Here is a 15,046-nt window from a genome sequence, read left to right as displayed (position 1 = left end):
ATGTTAAAACAGGAGTGCATGCAATGGACTAACAGAAAGCATCTTAGAACGGTTGGGTCCACATGTGCAACTGGCTACAGTTGGAGCACCTCTGATGTCATCCGTCATAACATGATCTGATAGGTCTAGCAGGTGTGCTCCATTGAAATATATCCGAGAGGGGATTTGGTCTTGGTACCATGTAGTGGTTTATAAACGTATACATTTATAAGTTAATAAAATTAAGTATTTCCGTAATTCGGTGGGTTATTTTCATTTTGGTAAGAACTCTAGCAACTGCATTTTGCACAAGCTGAAGCTGTTTGATGGTATTTTTTATGATGGCCACTGAAAAGACCAAAGTATTACACCCTGCTGAAGATACAAGGCATGAATGAGTTATTCTAAATCGTGTTATGATAAGGCCTCTGAGTTTGACTATGTTTTTGAGATGGTAGAAAGATGATTCAGTTATTGTTTTCACTTGGTTCTTAACACTGAGATTGCGATCAATTAAGACAACTGGGTTTTTAACTGTTCTTCACTTTAAAGGTGCATTAAGGATTAATAGCTATTCGCTAAAGGTATGCTAGCAGCTAAAACTAACGAAATCTCTTGAAATGTGCTGACTTTGACATTATGAAAAACTAATTACTCAACGACTGTCCTTACACAGTCAAACATCAATCATGTGCAACACAAGACTAAGCAAGACGGCAAATAAGCCACTTACTAGATCGGCAGAAGGTAATCAAAGTCAGGTCGGCGGGCATCGGCAGGCAAAACTACAGAAGGCAGTTATATGCCTATCGACCCTGCTATGCCATTGGCACGGACGCAATTCTCCATATTAAAAGTCATTGTAGCGCCCCAATTTTTTTTAAGCTGTTATTTTAAGGTTAAACTGCTTATCCTAACCCTAATCCTGAAGCATAATTGTTGCATATTGTGCCTTTAAGTCCTTTTGTGTCAAGATCAGATCAGTTACAAGTCCCAATATGACTATTTCAGTTGGGTCCTTATTCAGCAGAAGGACATTTTGAGGCATCCAGCTGGTAATTTGGTCATTGCATTCTTAAGGACCAAAGTCATTAGGGGAGAGGGCCAAGTACATTTGGGGGGCGTCAGCATAGCTATGATAGGAGATCTTATTGTCTTTGCAAAGCCATGGGTTCAATGACTGAGGAGCACTCAAAGAGATAACACACGTCACACACACACACACACACACACACACACACACACACACACACACAGAGGACGGGAGACAAGGAAATGACTCATTGTGAATTTAGAGTAATCCAAAAAGGTAACCAACCCAGACATCTAACAGGCAAATAGCAATTACAGATATGTAATAGACAAATATCAAATAAACACATCCTCAAATACATATAGACAGCCTTCAGCGTGAAGATATGTTTGATAAGGTTTTGAGATCTCTAGAGGAAAACACACTTGGGAGCGACAGCGGTACAGGAGGTAGAGAAGTCGTTTAGTAATCAGAAGGTTGCTAGTTCAATTCCCTGTCGAAGCGTCCTTGAGCAAGACACTGAACCCCTAATTGCTCCTGATGTGCAGTGTGCCATCAGTGTTAATGTGTATACATGTGTAAGTTGCTTTGGATAAAAGCGTCTGCTAAATGACTAAATGTAAATGTACATTTTGACTCAAATCCTCAGCTGAATTGAAGTGCCCATACAAGCGCTTATTTCTGGACACCATGCTCACCGTACGATATCCATGGCTTGGTAGATGATCTCTGATTGGTCGACCCCGATGACCTTCCTGGCACCCGCCCTGGCAGCAAACATGGAGAGGATTCCAGTGCCACAGCCAACATCCAGCACCACCTGAGGGCCAGGAGAGAGGAGGGAGGAGGAGAGAGAGAGAGAGAGAGGGAGGAGGAGAGAAGAGAAGAGAGAGAGGGAGGAGGAAAGAAGAAGAGGAGGGAGAGAAAGAGAGGAGAGGGAGGGAGGAGAGAAGAGAAGAGAGAGAGGGAGGGAGGAGGAGAAGAGGAAGAGGGGGAGAGAGAGAGAGAGAGAGAGAGAGGGAGGGAGGAGGAGAGAAGAGGGAGAGAAAGAGAGGAGAGGGAGGGAGGAGAGAAGAGAAGAGAGAGAGGGAGGGAGGGAGGAGGAGAAGAGAGGGGGAGGGAGGAGGAGAAGAGAGGGGGAGAGAGAGAGAGGGAGGAGGAGAGAAGAGGAGGAGGGAGAGAAAGAGAGGAGAGGGAGGGAGGAGAGAAGAGAAGAGAGAGAGAGAGAGGGAGGGAGGAGGAGAGAAGAGAAGAGAGAGAGAGGGAGGAGAAGAGGAGGCGGGGGAGAGAGAGAGAGAGAAAGGGAGGGAGGAAGGAGGAGAAGAGGAGGAGGAGAAGAGAAGAGAAGGACGGGGCGAGGAGAGAAGGAGAGAGAGAGAGAGAAAGAGGGAGGGAGGAAGGAGGAGAAGAGAAGAGAAGAGAGAGAGGGAGGGAGGAGGAGAGAAGAGAAGGAGTGAGAGAGAGAGGGAGGGAGGAGGAGAGGAGAGGAGAAGGAGGGGGGAGTAGGGAGAGAGAGAGAGGGAGGGAGAGAGGGAGGAGAGGAGAAGGAGGGGGTAGTAGGGAGAGAGAGAGAGGGAGGGAGAGAGGGAGGAGAGGAGAAGGAGGGGGGTAGTAGGGAGAGAGAGAGAGGGAGGGGGAGAGAGAGGGAGGGAGAGAGAGAGAGAGAGGGAGGGAGAGAGGGAGGGGAGTGAGCACACTGCCAAAACGAGGAGTGAGCGCACCCCTGATCTGCCAGCTTGTCCTTGCCATCCCGTGCTGCGGAGCCGTGTAATAAGGGAGCGGAGGCCGTTCATCACGCTGACAGGGTCGCATCGCACCGCCGAACTCAGCCCCATTCACCAACACCCACCGCTGCCCCGATGGCACAGATAAGCTCCTGGCTCGCCGCCCCAACCCCCCCCCCCCCCCCCAATCCCCCCAATCCCACTCCCAAATCATGCCCTAGCAGAGGCCCTCCCCCCCCCCCCCCCCCCCCCCTCTCCTCTCCCCTCCTCTCTCCTCCTCTCCTCCCCAGCCACTCATAACAGCCCTGGTGATGCTGCCATCAGCATATAACAAATGAGGCCTGTATAGGCTGCTATGTGTTGCTGTGTGTGTGTGTTACACAGAGGTGTGTGTGAGTGTGTGAGTGTGTGTGTGCGTGTGTGCGTGTGTGTGTGTATATGTGTGTGTGGGGGGGGGGGGTTGCTCCCCCTGTTATCAGCTCAGTGCAGTCCGCTGGTTAGGTGCTGTTGAGAAACGCTTTGGCGTGTAATAAAGTCAGAGGGTTTTAAATCAGCGCTGTCATCACATCGTTATCCTGCTTTATCCCCCTTTTTCTCGCTCTCTCTCTCTATTTCTTTCTCTCTCTCTATTTCTCTCTCTCTCTATTTCTCTCTCTCTCTCTCTATTTCTCTCTCTCTCTCTATTTCTCTCTCTCCCCCCCCCCCCCCCCCCCCCCCGGAGCACACGACCACGCCAGCACACCCCTGTGCTTAAATCCCAATGCAGAGAGAGAAGGCGACGTGCAGGAGGAACCCTAACTAGAAAAGTGTGTGTGTGTGTGTGTGTGTGTGTGTGTGTGTGTGTGTGTGTGTGTGTGTGTGTGTGTGTGAACGCAGAGAGAGAAGGAGACGGTCAGGAGGAACCCTAACTAGAAAAGTGTGTGTGTGTGTGTGTGTGTGTGTGTGTGTGTGTGTGTGTGTGTGTGTGTGTGTGTGTGTGAACGCAGAGAGAGAAGGAGACATGCAGGAGGAACCCTAACTAGAAAAGGCCTCAGCAGTCTCTCTGTGTGTCCGCTCACCTTGTCCTTGAAGACGTCCTGATTCAGGTGCATGAAGTCTCTGTAGCTTTCCGTGCGCACCTTGTCCTGTGTGGACGCCGTTGAGAGGGTGGGGTGGGGGGGATGGAGCAGAGACGACAACAATAAGGTCATAAATAATGCCACTGTCATATCTTTTTTTTTCCATTAAAAAGATCGAACACATGTCTCTCTAGATGAGTGATTGTTACTGAGAGGTCAATGTATCAGGACAAGTTTCAATCAACGCAGTCTAAGCACACATATAATATATATATATGCATACGCCTAGATTATATATATATGTGCATGCACCGTGAAATGGTTTAGTAAGGAAGAAGAAAAAAATATATATTACAGAAGAAAGTTATCTGGAAAGTTAAAATTAAAAAGTTTGAAATGAATGAACAACTGCCTAAAGCAAAGAGAGCTGATGTTGGTGTCGACAGGGAACGATCGAAGTGCAGTGGAAAATACACATAATATAATAACATGACATAAAATACTAACTTAGGCAACATACAAATTTAAGCCAGGACCAACCAATTCATAATCCCTCTTAAACATTATAAATCTATAAGTACATGAACCTTATTGCACAGCACCTCATTTACATCATCACAAGCACAGGGTAAACACACTTCCTGCACCTGCATTGGCACTGAACACACCGACACTTGCTGAGGAATGTACAGTGAGAGACAGCAGAGGGGTCAGCAGGGGATGAACGAGTTAAGAAGAGTATGACGCTCGCTATACATCCGCAGACGTACATGTCGACGTATAGAGTTGTGGTTTTTATGGGCGCCATTAGACGGGCGTCAGCGGCTTCCTGCGCCAACGTGTGTGTGTGTGTGTGAGTGTGTGTGTGTGTGTGTGTGTGTGTGTGTGTCCTCTTTGGGGTGTGATGGGAGTTTGAGGGTCTGACGCAAACACAGTGTTAACGCACGCACCACACTGAGCACCAATCACAATCGCAGCCCATTGCATCTACTGCAGTGAAAGAAGTGTACATGTGTGTGTGTGTGTGTGTGTGTGTGTGTGTGTGTTGGGGGGAGGGGTTGAAAGTCTTTGATCACTCACTCCCACTTTTCAACACTTTTTCTCGACAAAGCTAAATGCTTGTTTAGTGCAAATGCATTGGCTGCTGTTTCATTGCAGATATGCTGATTTTTTTTTGTTTGTTTTTTTACAAATGGTGCATTTGTGTGTCATCCATTTGCTCTTGTGGCATTAGTGCGTAGAACTTTCTCTGAACTATGACACTATACACACACACACACACACACACACACACTATAACACTATTTTTAACTTTCTGCGGAGGTTGTGAGGCTGCGGGCGCCATGAGATAGTGGTGGGGCTCACAGACACACCTTCAGCATCTCCTCGTGGATGCTGTGTGTTGCTGTGTGTGTGTGTGTGTGTGTGTGTTTTTGTGTGTGTGTGTGTGTGCGCACCTTGAGCATCTCCTCGTGGATGCTGTGTGTTGCTGTGTGTGTGTGTGTGTGTGTGTGTGTGTGTGTGTGTTTTTGTGTGTGTGTGTGTGTGCGCACCTTGAGCATCTCCTCGTGGATGCTGTAGTGTTGCTGTGTGTGTGTGTGTGCGTGCGTGCGTGCGTGCGTGCGTGCGTGCGTGCGTGTGTGTGTGTGTGTGTGTGCGCACCTTGAGCATCTCCTCGTGGATGCTGTAGTGTCCGTAAGAGTCGAAGTAGGCTTCGTCCTCCTCCTCCCTCAGCTCGGCTATGGCCCCGCAAGCTGGGGAACCACGGCTGGTGTCCGCGTTCAGAACCAAGCCCTGGGCCAGGAGCCTGTGCACACACACACACACACGCACACACACACACACACACACACAGTCACAGTCACGACACATATAGCCGGGACATTCTTCTTTGTCTTCCCCCCACACCCATTCACTCTCAGTTGCTGCAGTGGAATTTTACCCACTCCTCAACTTTGCCACTTTCCTCCTCCTCCTCCTCGTTCATTGCACCCATCTACAGTTAGACTCTATGCTGCCATCTGCTGGTGAAGAGGAGTAACAACCTCAGAGGAAGAATTAGACAAGTTGATCTCTCCTTCAAATGTCAGAATCAATTTGTAGAGTGAAGAAAAACTCCTTCCAAGTGACCAGGTGCAGAAATAAACTACCATGTAGTGGTAGGGTAACACTGGGTGTACTCTGTCCAAAATCCGATGCCCAAAGAAATATATGTTTTGTGGTTGCCGGTTATAGCATTGTAACTCAATACTTTGTCCCTAGTAAAAACGTTCACCCAAAGTTTGGGTACAATTTGGGTGAAAATCCCAAAGTTTCCCTTTATATGTGTTTTTTCGAGTTGTAAACTAAATAATGTGACTGAAACACATCAATGCTAGCAGTGTTGATATTGACAAAATTAAAAATGTTCATGAAAAGGTCTGCATTTTATGAGTTTAAAACGGCTCAATAGGCCATCTTCCGTTTAAAATCAGCCACATGACAATCAGGAAAAAGCATTTATAAACATATTGTCGAGCAGGATAAATCCATCTCCAGTCTTATGATACAAAGAATAGTTTGTTCTCTGATCAAAGAGTCATAGCATATGTGAGCCCAGTCCCTGAGGAGAACTGAGATCTAGACTCTTAAGTGCTTACTTGAGCTTGTGCAGCTCCTCCATACAGGAGATCTAGACTCTTAAGTGTGTGTGTGTGTGTGTGTGTGTGTATGTGTGTGTATGTGTGTGTGTTTACTTGAGCTTGTGCAGCTCCTCCATACAGGAGATCTAGACTCTTAAGTGTGTGTGTGTGTGTGTGTGTGTGCTTACTTGAGCTTGTGCAGCTCCTCCATACAGGAGATCTAGACTCTTAAGTGTGTGTGTGTGTGTGTGTGTGTGTGTGTGTGTGTTTACTTGAGCTTGTGCAGGTCCTCCATGGCTCTGGCCAATGCCTCCTCCGAGCGCAGAGCCCTCTCCTCAGCCTGCTGGGTTCTCTGTAGCAGGTCTGCTGCCTGGCCTCCACATGCCTGACCCAACACCATCGCCTCCACCCCACACAGGTCCTCAAGGTCTGAGACAGAGGGTACACACACACACACACACACACACACACACACACACACACACACACACACACACACACACACACACACACACACACACACACACACACACACACACGATGGACAGATTCATTTCTGGGTTGATGACTGGTGCACAGACTAAATATAGTGATAGTATTGTGTGTGTGTGTGTGCGTGTGTGTGTGTGTTGTGAGTGGTGGGAGGGTGTCTGGGAGCGGTTGAGTGTCTGTGTTGCACATATGAATGTGTGAATATGAGTGTTGTTGAAATCATAGGGAGGTGTATAAACTATATAACATTACAAAGTATGCTGATACCTGTATTGCCTCTTGTATGCAAAAATAAAAATAATTATATAAAAAACATATAGTGATAGTACATTACATACCTATCTGGAGTAAAGTGATACATACCTATCTGGAGTAGAGGGTCATCAGGTAGAACTGGTCGCATGTAATCGTCACTGTCCCAGGGGAAGACGCCGTTGTTTGCACACTGCAGTAAACTTTCTCCACTACACTTCTGTAGTGACACAGTGTTGAACAGTTATAAACGGTTTAAAACCGCCTGAGGTTAAAAGCGAGTACTAAAGTTTGAGAGAAGATTAGCACAATATCATGGGCTCGTCAACTTACCTTTGATCGTATGTAGTTGATCATCTTGATGTAGCCATAATCATCCAGACCTGCCAGCAGAAGTTTATAAAATGTTGGTATGGTGATTCAGTCACAATCAAATAGCCAAAAACATCAAACAGAAATGACTTACTAAATTTCTTCACCAAATCCGGAATGTGTACATCATGTTCTGCCAAGCAATGTTGTAGTGTGTCTGAGATTGAATTCAGTGATCTACAGGAGACAACATTCGTTCATTTTCACTAAGTGCTTTTCTTTCGCTTAAAAAGTATGTGGCTATAGCATTCAATAAGATTTCCACAGACAATATAACCTGCTAAATTAGCACGAATAACGTTACAGTGATACAGACTTCAAACGACTGGACAAACGTCAACAATTCAGCACTCGTCAGTAAGCCTATTTAATCAAACCTACCGGTCACAAAATAAACACACGATGGATGTATCGGAACTCTCCTCCGTCCATTCCCACTGTTCATCATCGTCACTGTCTGACAGATCGGGTACCTCTTCTCCTGCTCCTCCATCGTGGTCTGCAACACAAGGCAAAGCTTAATACACCTCACAGTTAAATCACACACAGAGATGTTATAGACGTCAGCATCAAGTAACGTTACCCATAGTAATGTATCGCTATATGCCACATGATGGCTATCTTGTTGAACCTCACGTGAGCATCGCTACAATAAAACACATCAAACCACACTGATTGACCGTTGCTAGCTTCGGTTTACCAAACTCATCTGAAAGAACCTGCTGTTAAAGACAAAAACTCTTCAAAAGTTACATATTTACTTTTTTCACGTGTACCTGTGTATTCCGCCATGCTGTCTCCTTGGTTTCACCAGTATGGTTGCTGCTTCCGGGTCACACAGCTTCCTGCAGTTCAACTCTGTAGACACACGAGGTCGCTGTTTCTTTAAATATCCCTACGTCACTGCTCATTCTGGTGGGTTGGGTGACAGACTTCTCGCTTTCCCTTCCACACCGCTTTGATTGATAGTACCCCGCTTGCTTCTGCATTGATGTAAAACAACTGTAACGGCTTGCCACATATCAAACCACATTCCTTTGACAAGACACGAAATGCAAAACTATTTGCAGTAAGCCCACAAAGGAAACCTGCTGCTTAAAAAGTTTGGAGAAAAATACAATCTCAACCATGGCCAGTCTTAATCGGGGAGTTTACACACAACAAATCAACTAATCTAAATGACCAAGTTTAACCTCAGGGACAACCTATGAGATTCAAATCATGAATTGAAGAAATTAGCATCAGTGGTGTGAGAGTCAATTTGCAGTCTGTGATCTTTATCGCTGTAGTGCCTGATTACAATTTATTGTGAATGGGACTACTTTGGAAATGTTAAAAATAAAACGAGAAGCACTTTTTCCTTTCACTGTGGCTTTAGGAAGGAAAACCAACCTAAAGACACACTATCCTTAGGAGTAACTACAACCCAGCCTGAAATCGGAGCTTCTGTTGGTTTCCCTTCATCACACCTGTGAACGCCCAACATCCATGGAGCCACAGACATAATTGGTTAGTAACACCAGTCAACTGTGAACAGTAATTATTTAAGAGATGCCTTATTGTTTACTGTTCTCTTTAGCACTCCCTACAGGGCCAATGAGAATTGAAACAGAATCAATCTTTCCATCTGATTTCACATTTTTTAGCAGTTAAATTAGGCTACTTCAAGAGCCAGAAACTGTAATATAACGAGCTAATGATAAATTGGGTCAGTGCATAATTGTATGTCTGTGACATTAACAAGTAAGGGATAATGTATAGAACGCAGGTCATTGTCGGGAAAATAAGCCCCGACAGGGCGAACAGCACCCCGAAGCGAAGCGGAGTGTCTCTTAGAGATGGTCTTATACAAGAGAAGGCATGCTGTAGATTCCCCCAATCACAAAATGAGCATCTAACAGTTTCATTCAACAGGATTGAGATGGGAATCAGCAGTTTGAGAGCAGCATGGGGTAACTTGTAGTAGAGCAGAAATGAATACTGAAGAAATGCACCAAATCTATGCATCATCATCAAGATAATCACATCATTTGCAGATGTAGTGTTACAAGTTTTTTTTATTAAACAAATGAAAATTCAGCAGGTAACATACCAATGTTTTTTATTATTTAATGAAACTTAATGTAGCTGCCATGTAAGAGAAGTTCAAAGGCAGTATACATACATTTCTGAAAGCAGTGGTAGTCAGGTTAATCATTCAAGTCACATTTAAATATGTTTAATATTGTGCAAGATTACAATTTATCCTTTCCAATGTAAAAGACAGCCTTTCAAGTGCGATACAGAAAAAACTTCAAATATATTGTTGTATTCCCTTTCACCAACATAAAAAGTATTTACAGTTTATATCAGACCTGAGGTTACATCTAACACACAAATTAAAATTTCTCATTTCTCCCTCTTTTGCCCCAGGTCATATATGGCCTTGTTCTCCAGGATTTCTACTTTCTTGTCTCCCTGGATGACAGTATTGGCTACCATGGCCCTGGCCACTGATCCAATGGGGATGGACATCGCTGTGGGGAACACAGTAGAGAATGCACCCAGGAACTTCCTTGCCATCCACTCCGCTGGTCGGCTCTCTGCTCTTTCCACCATGAGAACTCTGGGGGAATATTCAAATGTTCACATTAATAAGGGTGGGATAGAGTACAACATGAAGCTAAATAATTCAGTCATGGTCAAATGCATAGCACATAATACCTAATATAATTCAAGAGCCAGAAACTGTAATTTTACAAGCTTATGATAAATTGGGTCAGTGCATAATTGGATGTCTGACGTTTACAAGCACATTGAGCCTTGTATTTCAGGCGTGAAACAGGCATTTACTCAGGGATAACTATTTGCCAATATTGGTATTCAGTTAAATGCATAGCACATAATACCTTAGCAAATCCAGCCTTATATGAACGCAGTATATTACCAGTTACATGAATATGTGTCCCAATGGTAACCATGACATCACTATATATCTAACATAGTAACAGTTTATCTCTAAGGAACAATAACTTGATAAACGGAGTAAATGAGCAAACATACGCAGGCCGGAAGACAGAATAGCGCTCAAAGTCCAGTTGCTCAATATCAGCTTCTACCTGTCCCTGTAAATACAAAAAAACATTTTGAAAATTACACCCGGGACTAGACGTGAAAATATGGCCGCTGTTATTTCTAGAACATAAATGGTTGTTTATATAATACACCAACAATAGACATGTGACATCGTATTGTACCTATTACAATCATAAAAAACAAGACATCTATTTACCTAAACAACACAACTCAGAATGATAATGTTATTGTAATTCCATGCATGTGTCTAACTGTGACTTCAGAAACTATGAGGAATCTTAAATACTATTTCTAGGGGGTAAACTAAAAGGAACAGTAACTACTAGAATTACGAGTAGTGACTGTTTTATGTTGAAGTCACTTTGGATTAAAGCATTAGTTGCTATTGTCAAAAAACACACCTTGACTTTGAGATATAGGAAGCTGCTTGTTTTGTCTGCGCCTTTCGATGACTCAAGACTGAAATGGGAGCAGCCTCCTGCCTTGGCAAGCTCTGCAGACTTCAGAACGTAGTCATGGTCTACCCGAATGAAACCTTCCTGAAACAAAACATCCATTACTTTTACATAGCATTTAAGTTCTTTTCAAATGGTGCATGAAAATGAAACTTCTCAGACTCACAGTCCCAGCTTTAGCTTTTGTTGTTCCCAAGCAACAATATCCCACATCATGGCCTTGAAATGCTGCTGCATGGTCATCCAACTTCTCAAAGTCAACGACTTCCTGAGCCTGTGTAGGAAGACAATATTGATGTAGTCCCATTAAAATGAACTAATTTGGTGACCTATTAGACAGAGCTTATGGTTATTTATAGGCCTTTACGTTACCACATTCTCATAGTATAGTATGTGTGTACGTGTGTGTGTGTGTGTGTGTGTGTGTGTGTGTGTGTGAGCATGTGTGTGTATGTGTGTGTGTGTGTGTAGGCCTTTACCTTACCACATTCTCATAGTATAGTGTGTACGTGTGTGTGCATGTGTGTGTGTGTAGGCCTTTACCTTACCACATTCTCATAGGCTTGGTCTTCAAATGTGAGCTGTCGTCTACCGATGAGTGTGATTCGGGAGAATAGTTTTCGTTCTACAATTTCTTTGAGCAGCACTTTTCCCGTTTCCCCCGAAGCACCGAGAATAAAACAGCTTTTATTTCCCTCCCTGTAGGTTTCTTCCAGTGCGTTTAGGTCCATGCTGGAAACCAAAGAACACTCTAGTCACACTTAATTGCCATATTCATATTTTTAAGATTGATTTTTTTTGCTTTGCAAAACACACATACAGCCCAAATCTAGGCTATCTGACAATATTAGGAGACTTTTGGAATGCACCCTCTTAATATCCAACGTTTGAGGCACGTCACAACCAAATTCGTCAAATTGGTAAAAAAAATAGTTGCTTTATGGGACATTCTAAGTCTAACTAATTATCTTTAACATGAGTGGTCATTTATTGTTTAGTACAACCTATCCAGGGAAATTAGCAAAAAAGTATAATGCATCAACTTCACAAAATTATCTTTTAAAAGAAGTTTAGAAACAATGAGTGATGTGTAAATTGAAATGTATGCATAGCAAACCTGATAATTCACACAAAGATGACACCCATATGAATAACCTATTAAAAATAACATTCCAAATGGATCCTTGATCCTCAAGGTGGAAATAAAAAGATGACTGTCATGTTTCGTCATGACGGAGTTTGACCTGAGCTGACATGAAAAGTATAAAAGCATTCGGCTTCAGAGCTGGCTGCAGTGCACATTATTTGCGACCAATGCTCTATTCACAGCTTGGAGGACAGCTCCAAAATTAGATTGTAGCAGGTTTACTAAAATATTGCAGTTGGAAAGAGACATCGTTTGTGTTTTAACAACGTTTCGCTGCTGACTTATTGACATTCGAATCTGTAAATATCTTTCTAACTTTACCCAAGTCCCGTTTTGTTGTCTAACATGGGTGGATCCTGACATGCTACCGAAGCCCCGTTATTTAGTTAAAAGTACGGTGAAGGTTTTGAGTACAAAGCTAAATGACACCATGAAACCCGTTTACAAGAAGCATGTACAAGTAAATAGCTGGCAAACGTTCACAAACTAGTGTCCAACCCCTCCAGTCCATCTCTCTCAATCAGATGCTAGCTAGTGTTAGCGGCATATGTCTTACCTTAAGACGTCTATGGGTTCTGAATTTTCAAAAATCTGTAAAGCAACGGCGATTAAAACCACTAAAATAGCTAAAAAGGAGGAAACGCTACAACAACTGCTGCCAAATACTATCATATCCAGCGTCTAACTCCACAGGACAGGCAAAAATGAAATACTCCCATGGGAAACTTACTTCCTGGTTGGTGCGTTTGCACGTTTAGGCATGCGCAAAAAAAAGAACGCTAGCGTGTCAAATGCAGGCGAAGCATAGACATATCATATGTTGAGTTGTGGCAGCCTGGCAGGAAAATGTTTGTTGACGGTAGATGACGACTAAATATAAACGGACTAAAATACAGAAGTTCTTAAAAACAAGGACAGACACAAAAATACAAACTTTACTAGATTGCTTTTATTGTCACTAAAGTTCATGTTGAACAAGAGTGCCAAAACATCATTAATACAGTATGGCCTATGACCAAACCTGTGTTAACTTTTCCTGCTCTGTCCGTCTCTGACCGTGGTTGGAGATAGCAGGGGAGACTTTGTTAAATTCTCCCGGGCCGAAGTATTAACCTTTTGTTTCACTCTGCTAATGGTAAGCAAATAAACACCACTGTATTCTTTCTTGAGGCTTTATTCATTACACACCGAAATAAAGTTACAGCACATAGGTTTTTGCTCCGGTCGCTCACACAAAACCATTCCCAAGAATCACCTCTCTTTCTCGCTCTCTCACCCTCGCTCTGCCACACCCACCCTGTGTGTGCGGCTCTTAAAGGAGCCGCACCATTTTACAACACCTGTATGTAACCCCCCCCCCCCCCCCCACACACACACACACACACACACACACACACACACACACACACACACACCACACCACACCACACCACACCACAACACACCTGAAAGTCATGATGATTTTGCTCTTCTGCTGCCTCCATGCGCAGCAGATCACCGTGACTCCACTGAATTGTTCCAGGCCGAGGGCACGACGGAACTGCTGCACTGTAAAACAAATCAAACTACGGTTTATTCAGTATAGTTGAAATTATTAGATAGATAGATAGATAGATGGTTACTTTATTGATCCCGAGGGAAATTAAGGTCATCCAGTAGCTTACACTTACAAACAAACAATAAATAACAATAAATACAAAAATCACAATGAATACAAAAACAATACACATAGGGAGAACATGTACACATGGGGGTGGGGTGTTTACATATAACATATACAAGTTATAAAGTTATAAAGACAAGGGAATGTAAATTACTATAAATGTATGCAGAAATGCATGTTAGACCAACAAAATGCAGCCGACTGATGTGTCAACATTCTTTAGAGAATAAGCTGAACTTAAAATTTGTCATTAGAAGAAAGTTGGTAGATGCACAGGGTTTCACGGATCTCTCTAAGGGGCTTAATTCTCACGTTTGTGTCCTTACTGTGGTGTAAAAATCTAAAACAGTATCACTGTAGAAAATACATTGCATTACTCTTGGACAAAAAACAGTAATTAACTTAATTTTGTACTGTCATAATACGTAGAAAACACACACTTTTACTGTGAAAATAGAAATTGTTGTTCAAATTCACAGGAAAATACCATAATATCACAAGCACTTACAGATGGTAGACCTTAAGCAGCCAGGTGTCATCTTCCCTGTCGTATCCAGCTTTAATGGCAGAGAAACTCAACCTCCTAGAGTGACTGGATTTTTTTCCTATATTTCTGAAATCAAACTTCTAACATGCTACTAGACCACTACTATATGGTAGGCCAGTGCAGTAGAAAAACAGCAATGGCTCAGACAGGCAAGTCAGTTTTCATCTTATTACCTGCCATTGCCATAGGACCTGTGTACTGCAAGGACAGCATGGACAAGCGTGACGTCTGACACTTAATTGAATTTTGGGCGTTCATTCAATTCCTATTTAACATTTCACACGTGTCATTGTTATATCATATTTCATGTAGCCTGCAGAGATAAAATGAAAGCCCACCTAACAGTGTTTCCTCTGAGCTAAACACAAGTGAACAGACTAAAAAGACAAATGTATATCAAAAGCACAATAAACAGATTCAGTTGCAAAACCTGAAGTTATAAAACAGAAACAGAACATTTTCCAGGTAATCAGTGTAAATAAGTCAGTATTTTTTAAGTTAAAATTGAAGTATCTGCATTTTGAAGCACATGCAATGGTGAGACTGCAGAATAAATCCAATTTAAGCATTACAGTAATCCAGTGATACACACATGGGCAAGGGTTTCCATATGATATAGAACCACAGA

The 15,046-nt window shown here is 43.2% G+C and overlaps 2 protein-coding genes across 2 annotated transcripts in view; both read right to left on the bottom strand.

The window, feature by feature from the left end:
* prmt3 (protein arginine methyltransferase 3) overlaps nucleotides 1-8,325 on the bottom strand; it is a 63,032-nt gene extending 54,707 nt beyond the window's left edge. The window contains exons 1-9 of the mRNA XM_080843816.1: nucleotides 8,308-8,325; nucleotides 7,913-8,030; nucleotides 7,626-7,708; nucleotides 7,493-7,542; nucleotides 7,271-7,379; nucleotides 6,688-6,844; nucleotides 5,457-5,601; nucleotides 3,795-3,860; nucleotides 1,711-1,832 (exon numbers count right to left, since the gene is read on the bottom strand). Of these exons, the coding sequence (XP_080699942.1) occupies nucleotides 1,711-1,832; nucleotides 3,795-3,860; nucleotides 5,457-5,601; nucleotides 6,688-6,844; nucleotides 7,271-7,379; nucleotides 7,493-7,542; nucleotides 7,626-7,708; nucleotides 7,913-8,030; nucleotides 8,308-8,323 (866 nt within the window). The 5' untranslated portion in view covers nucleotides 8,324-8,325. The remainder of the gene's footprint in view (nucleotides 1-1,710; nucleotides 1,833-3,794; nucleotides 3,861-5,456; nucleotides 5,602-6,687; nucleotides 6,845-7,270; nucleotides 7,380-7,492; nucleotides 7,543-7,625; nucleotides 7,709-7,912; nucleotides 8,031-8,307) is intronic.
* Nucleotides 8,326-9,654: 1,329 nt separating this feature from the next.
* Nucleotides 9,655-12,909, bottom strand: LOC308369672 (oxidoreductase HTATIP2-like). Its single transcript, XM_080844176.1, has 6 exons — nucleotides 12,765-12,909; nucleotides 11,610-11,793; nucleotides 11,228-11,335; nucleotides 11,008-11,145; nucleotides 10,574-10,635; nucleotides 9,655-10,136 (listed from the first exon to the last, which is right to left on the bottom strand). The coding sequence occupies exons 1-6, from the start codon at nucleotides 12,878-12,880 to the stop codon at nucleotides 9,920-9,922; spliced, it is 825 nt and encodes a 274-aa protein (XP_080700302.1). The 5' UTR covers nucleotides 12,881-12,909; the 3' UTR covers nucleotides 9,655-9,919.
* Nucleotides 12,910-15,046: the final 2,137 nt, after the last annotated feature.

This window comes from Sprattus sprattus, assembly GCF_963457725.1.
Source record: "Sprattus sprattus genome assembly, chromosome: 8".
Classification (NCBI taxonomy): domain Eukaryota; kingdom Metazoa; phylum Chordata; class Actinopteri; order Clupeiformes; family Clupeidae; genus Sprattus; species Sprattus sprattus.
The sequence above is the reverse complement of the archived record's forward strand: the minus strand, read 5'-3'. Positions and strand labels throughout refer to the sequence as shown.

Excerpts from the sequence above, each read along its gene's own strand:
- LOC308369672 (XM_080844176.1), bottom strand. The coding sequence starts at position 12,880 with ATGATAGTATTTGGCAGCAGTTGTTGTAGCGTTTCCTCCTTTTTAGCT. Across the intron at positions 11,336-11,609 it reads ACCAAGCCTATGAGAATGTG|GCTCAGGAAGTCGTTGACTT; the intron begins GTAAGGTAAAGG and ends CTTCCTACACAG. Across the intron at positions 11,146-11,227 it reads CAAAAGCTAAAGCTGGGACT|GAAGGTTTCATTCGGGTAGA; the intron begins GTGAGTCTGAGA and ends GTTTTGTTTCAG.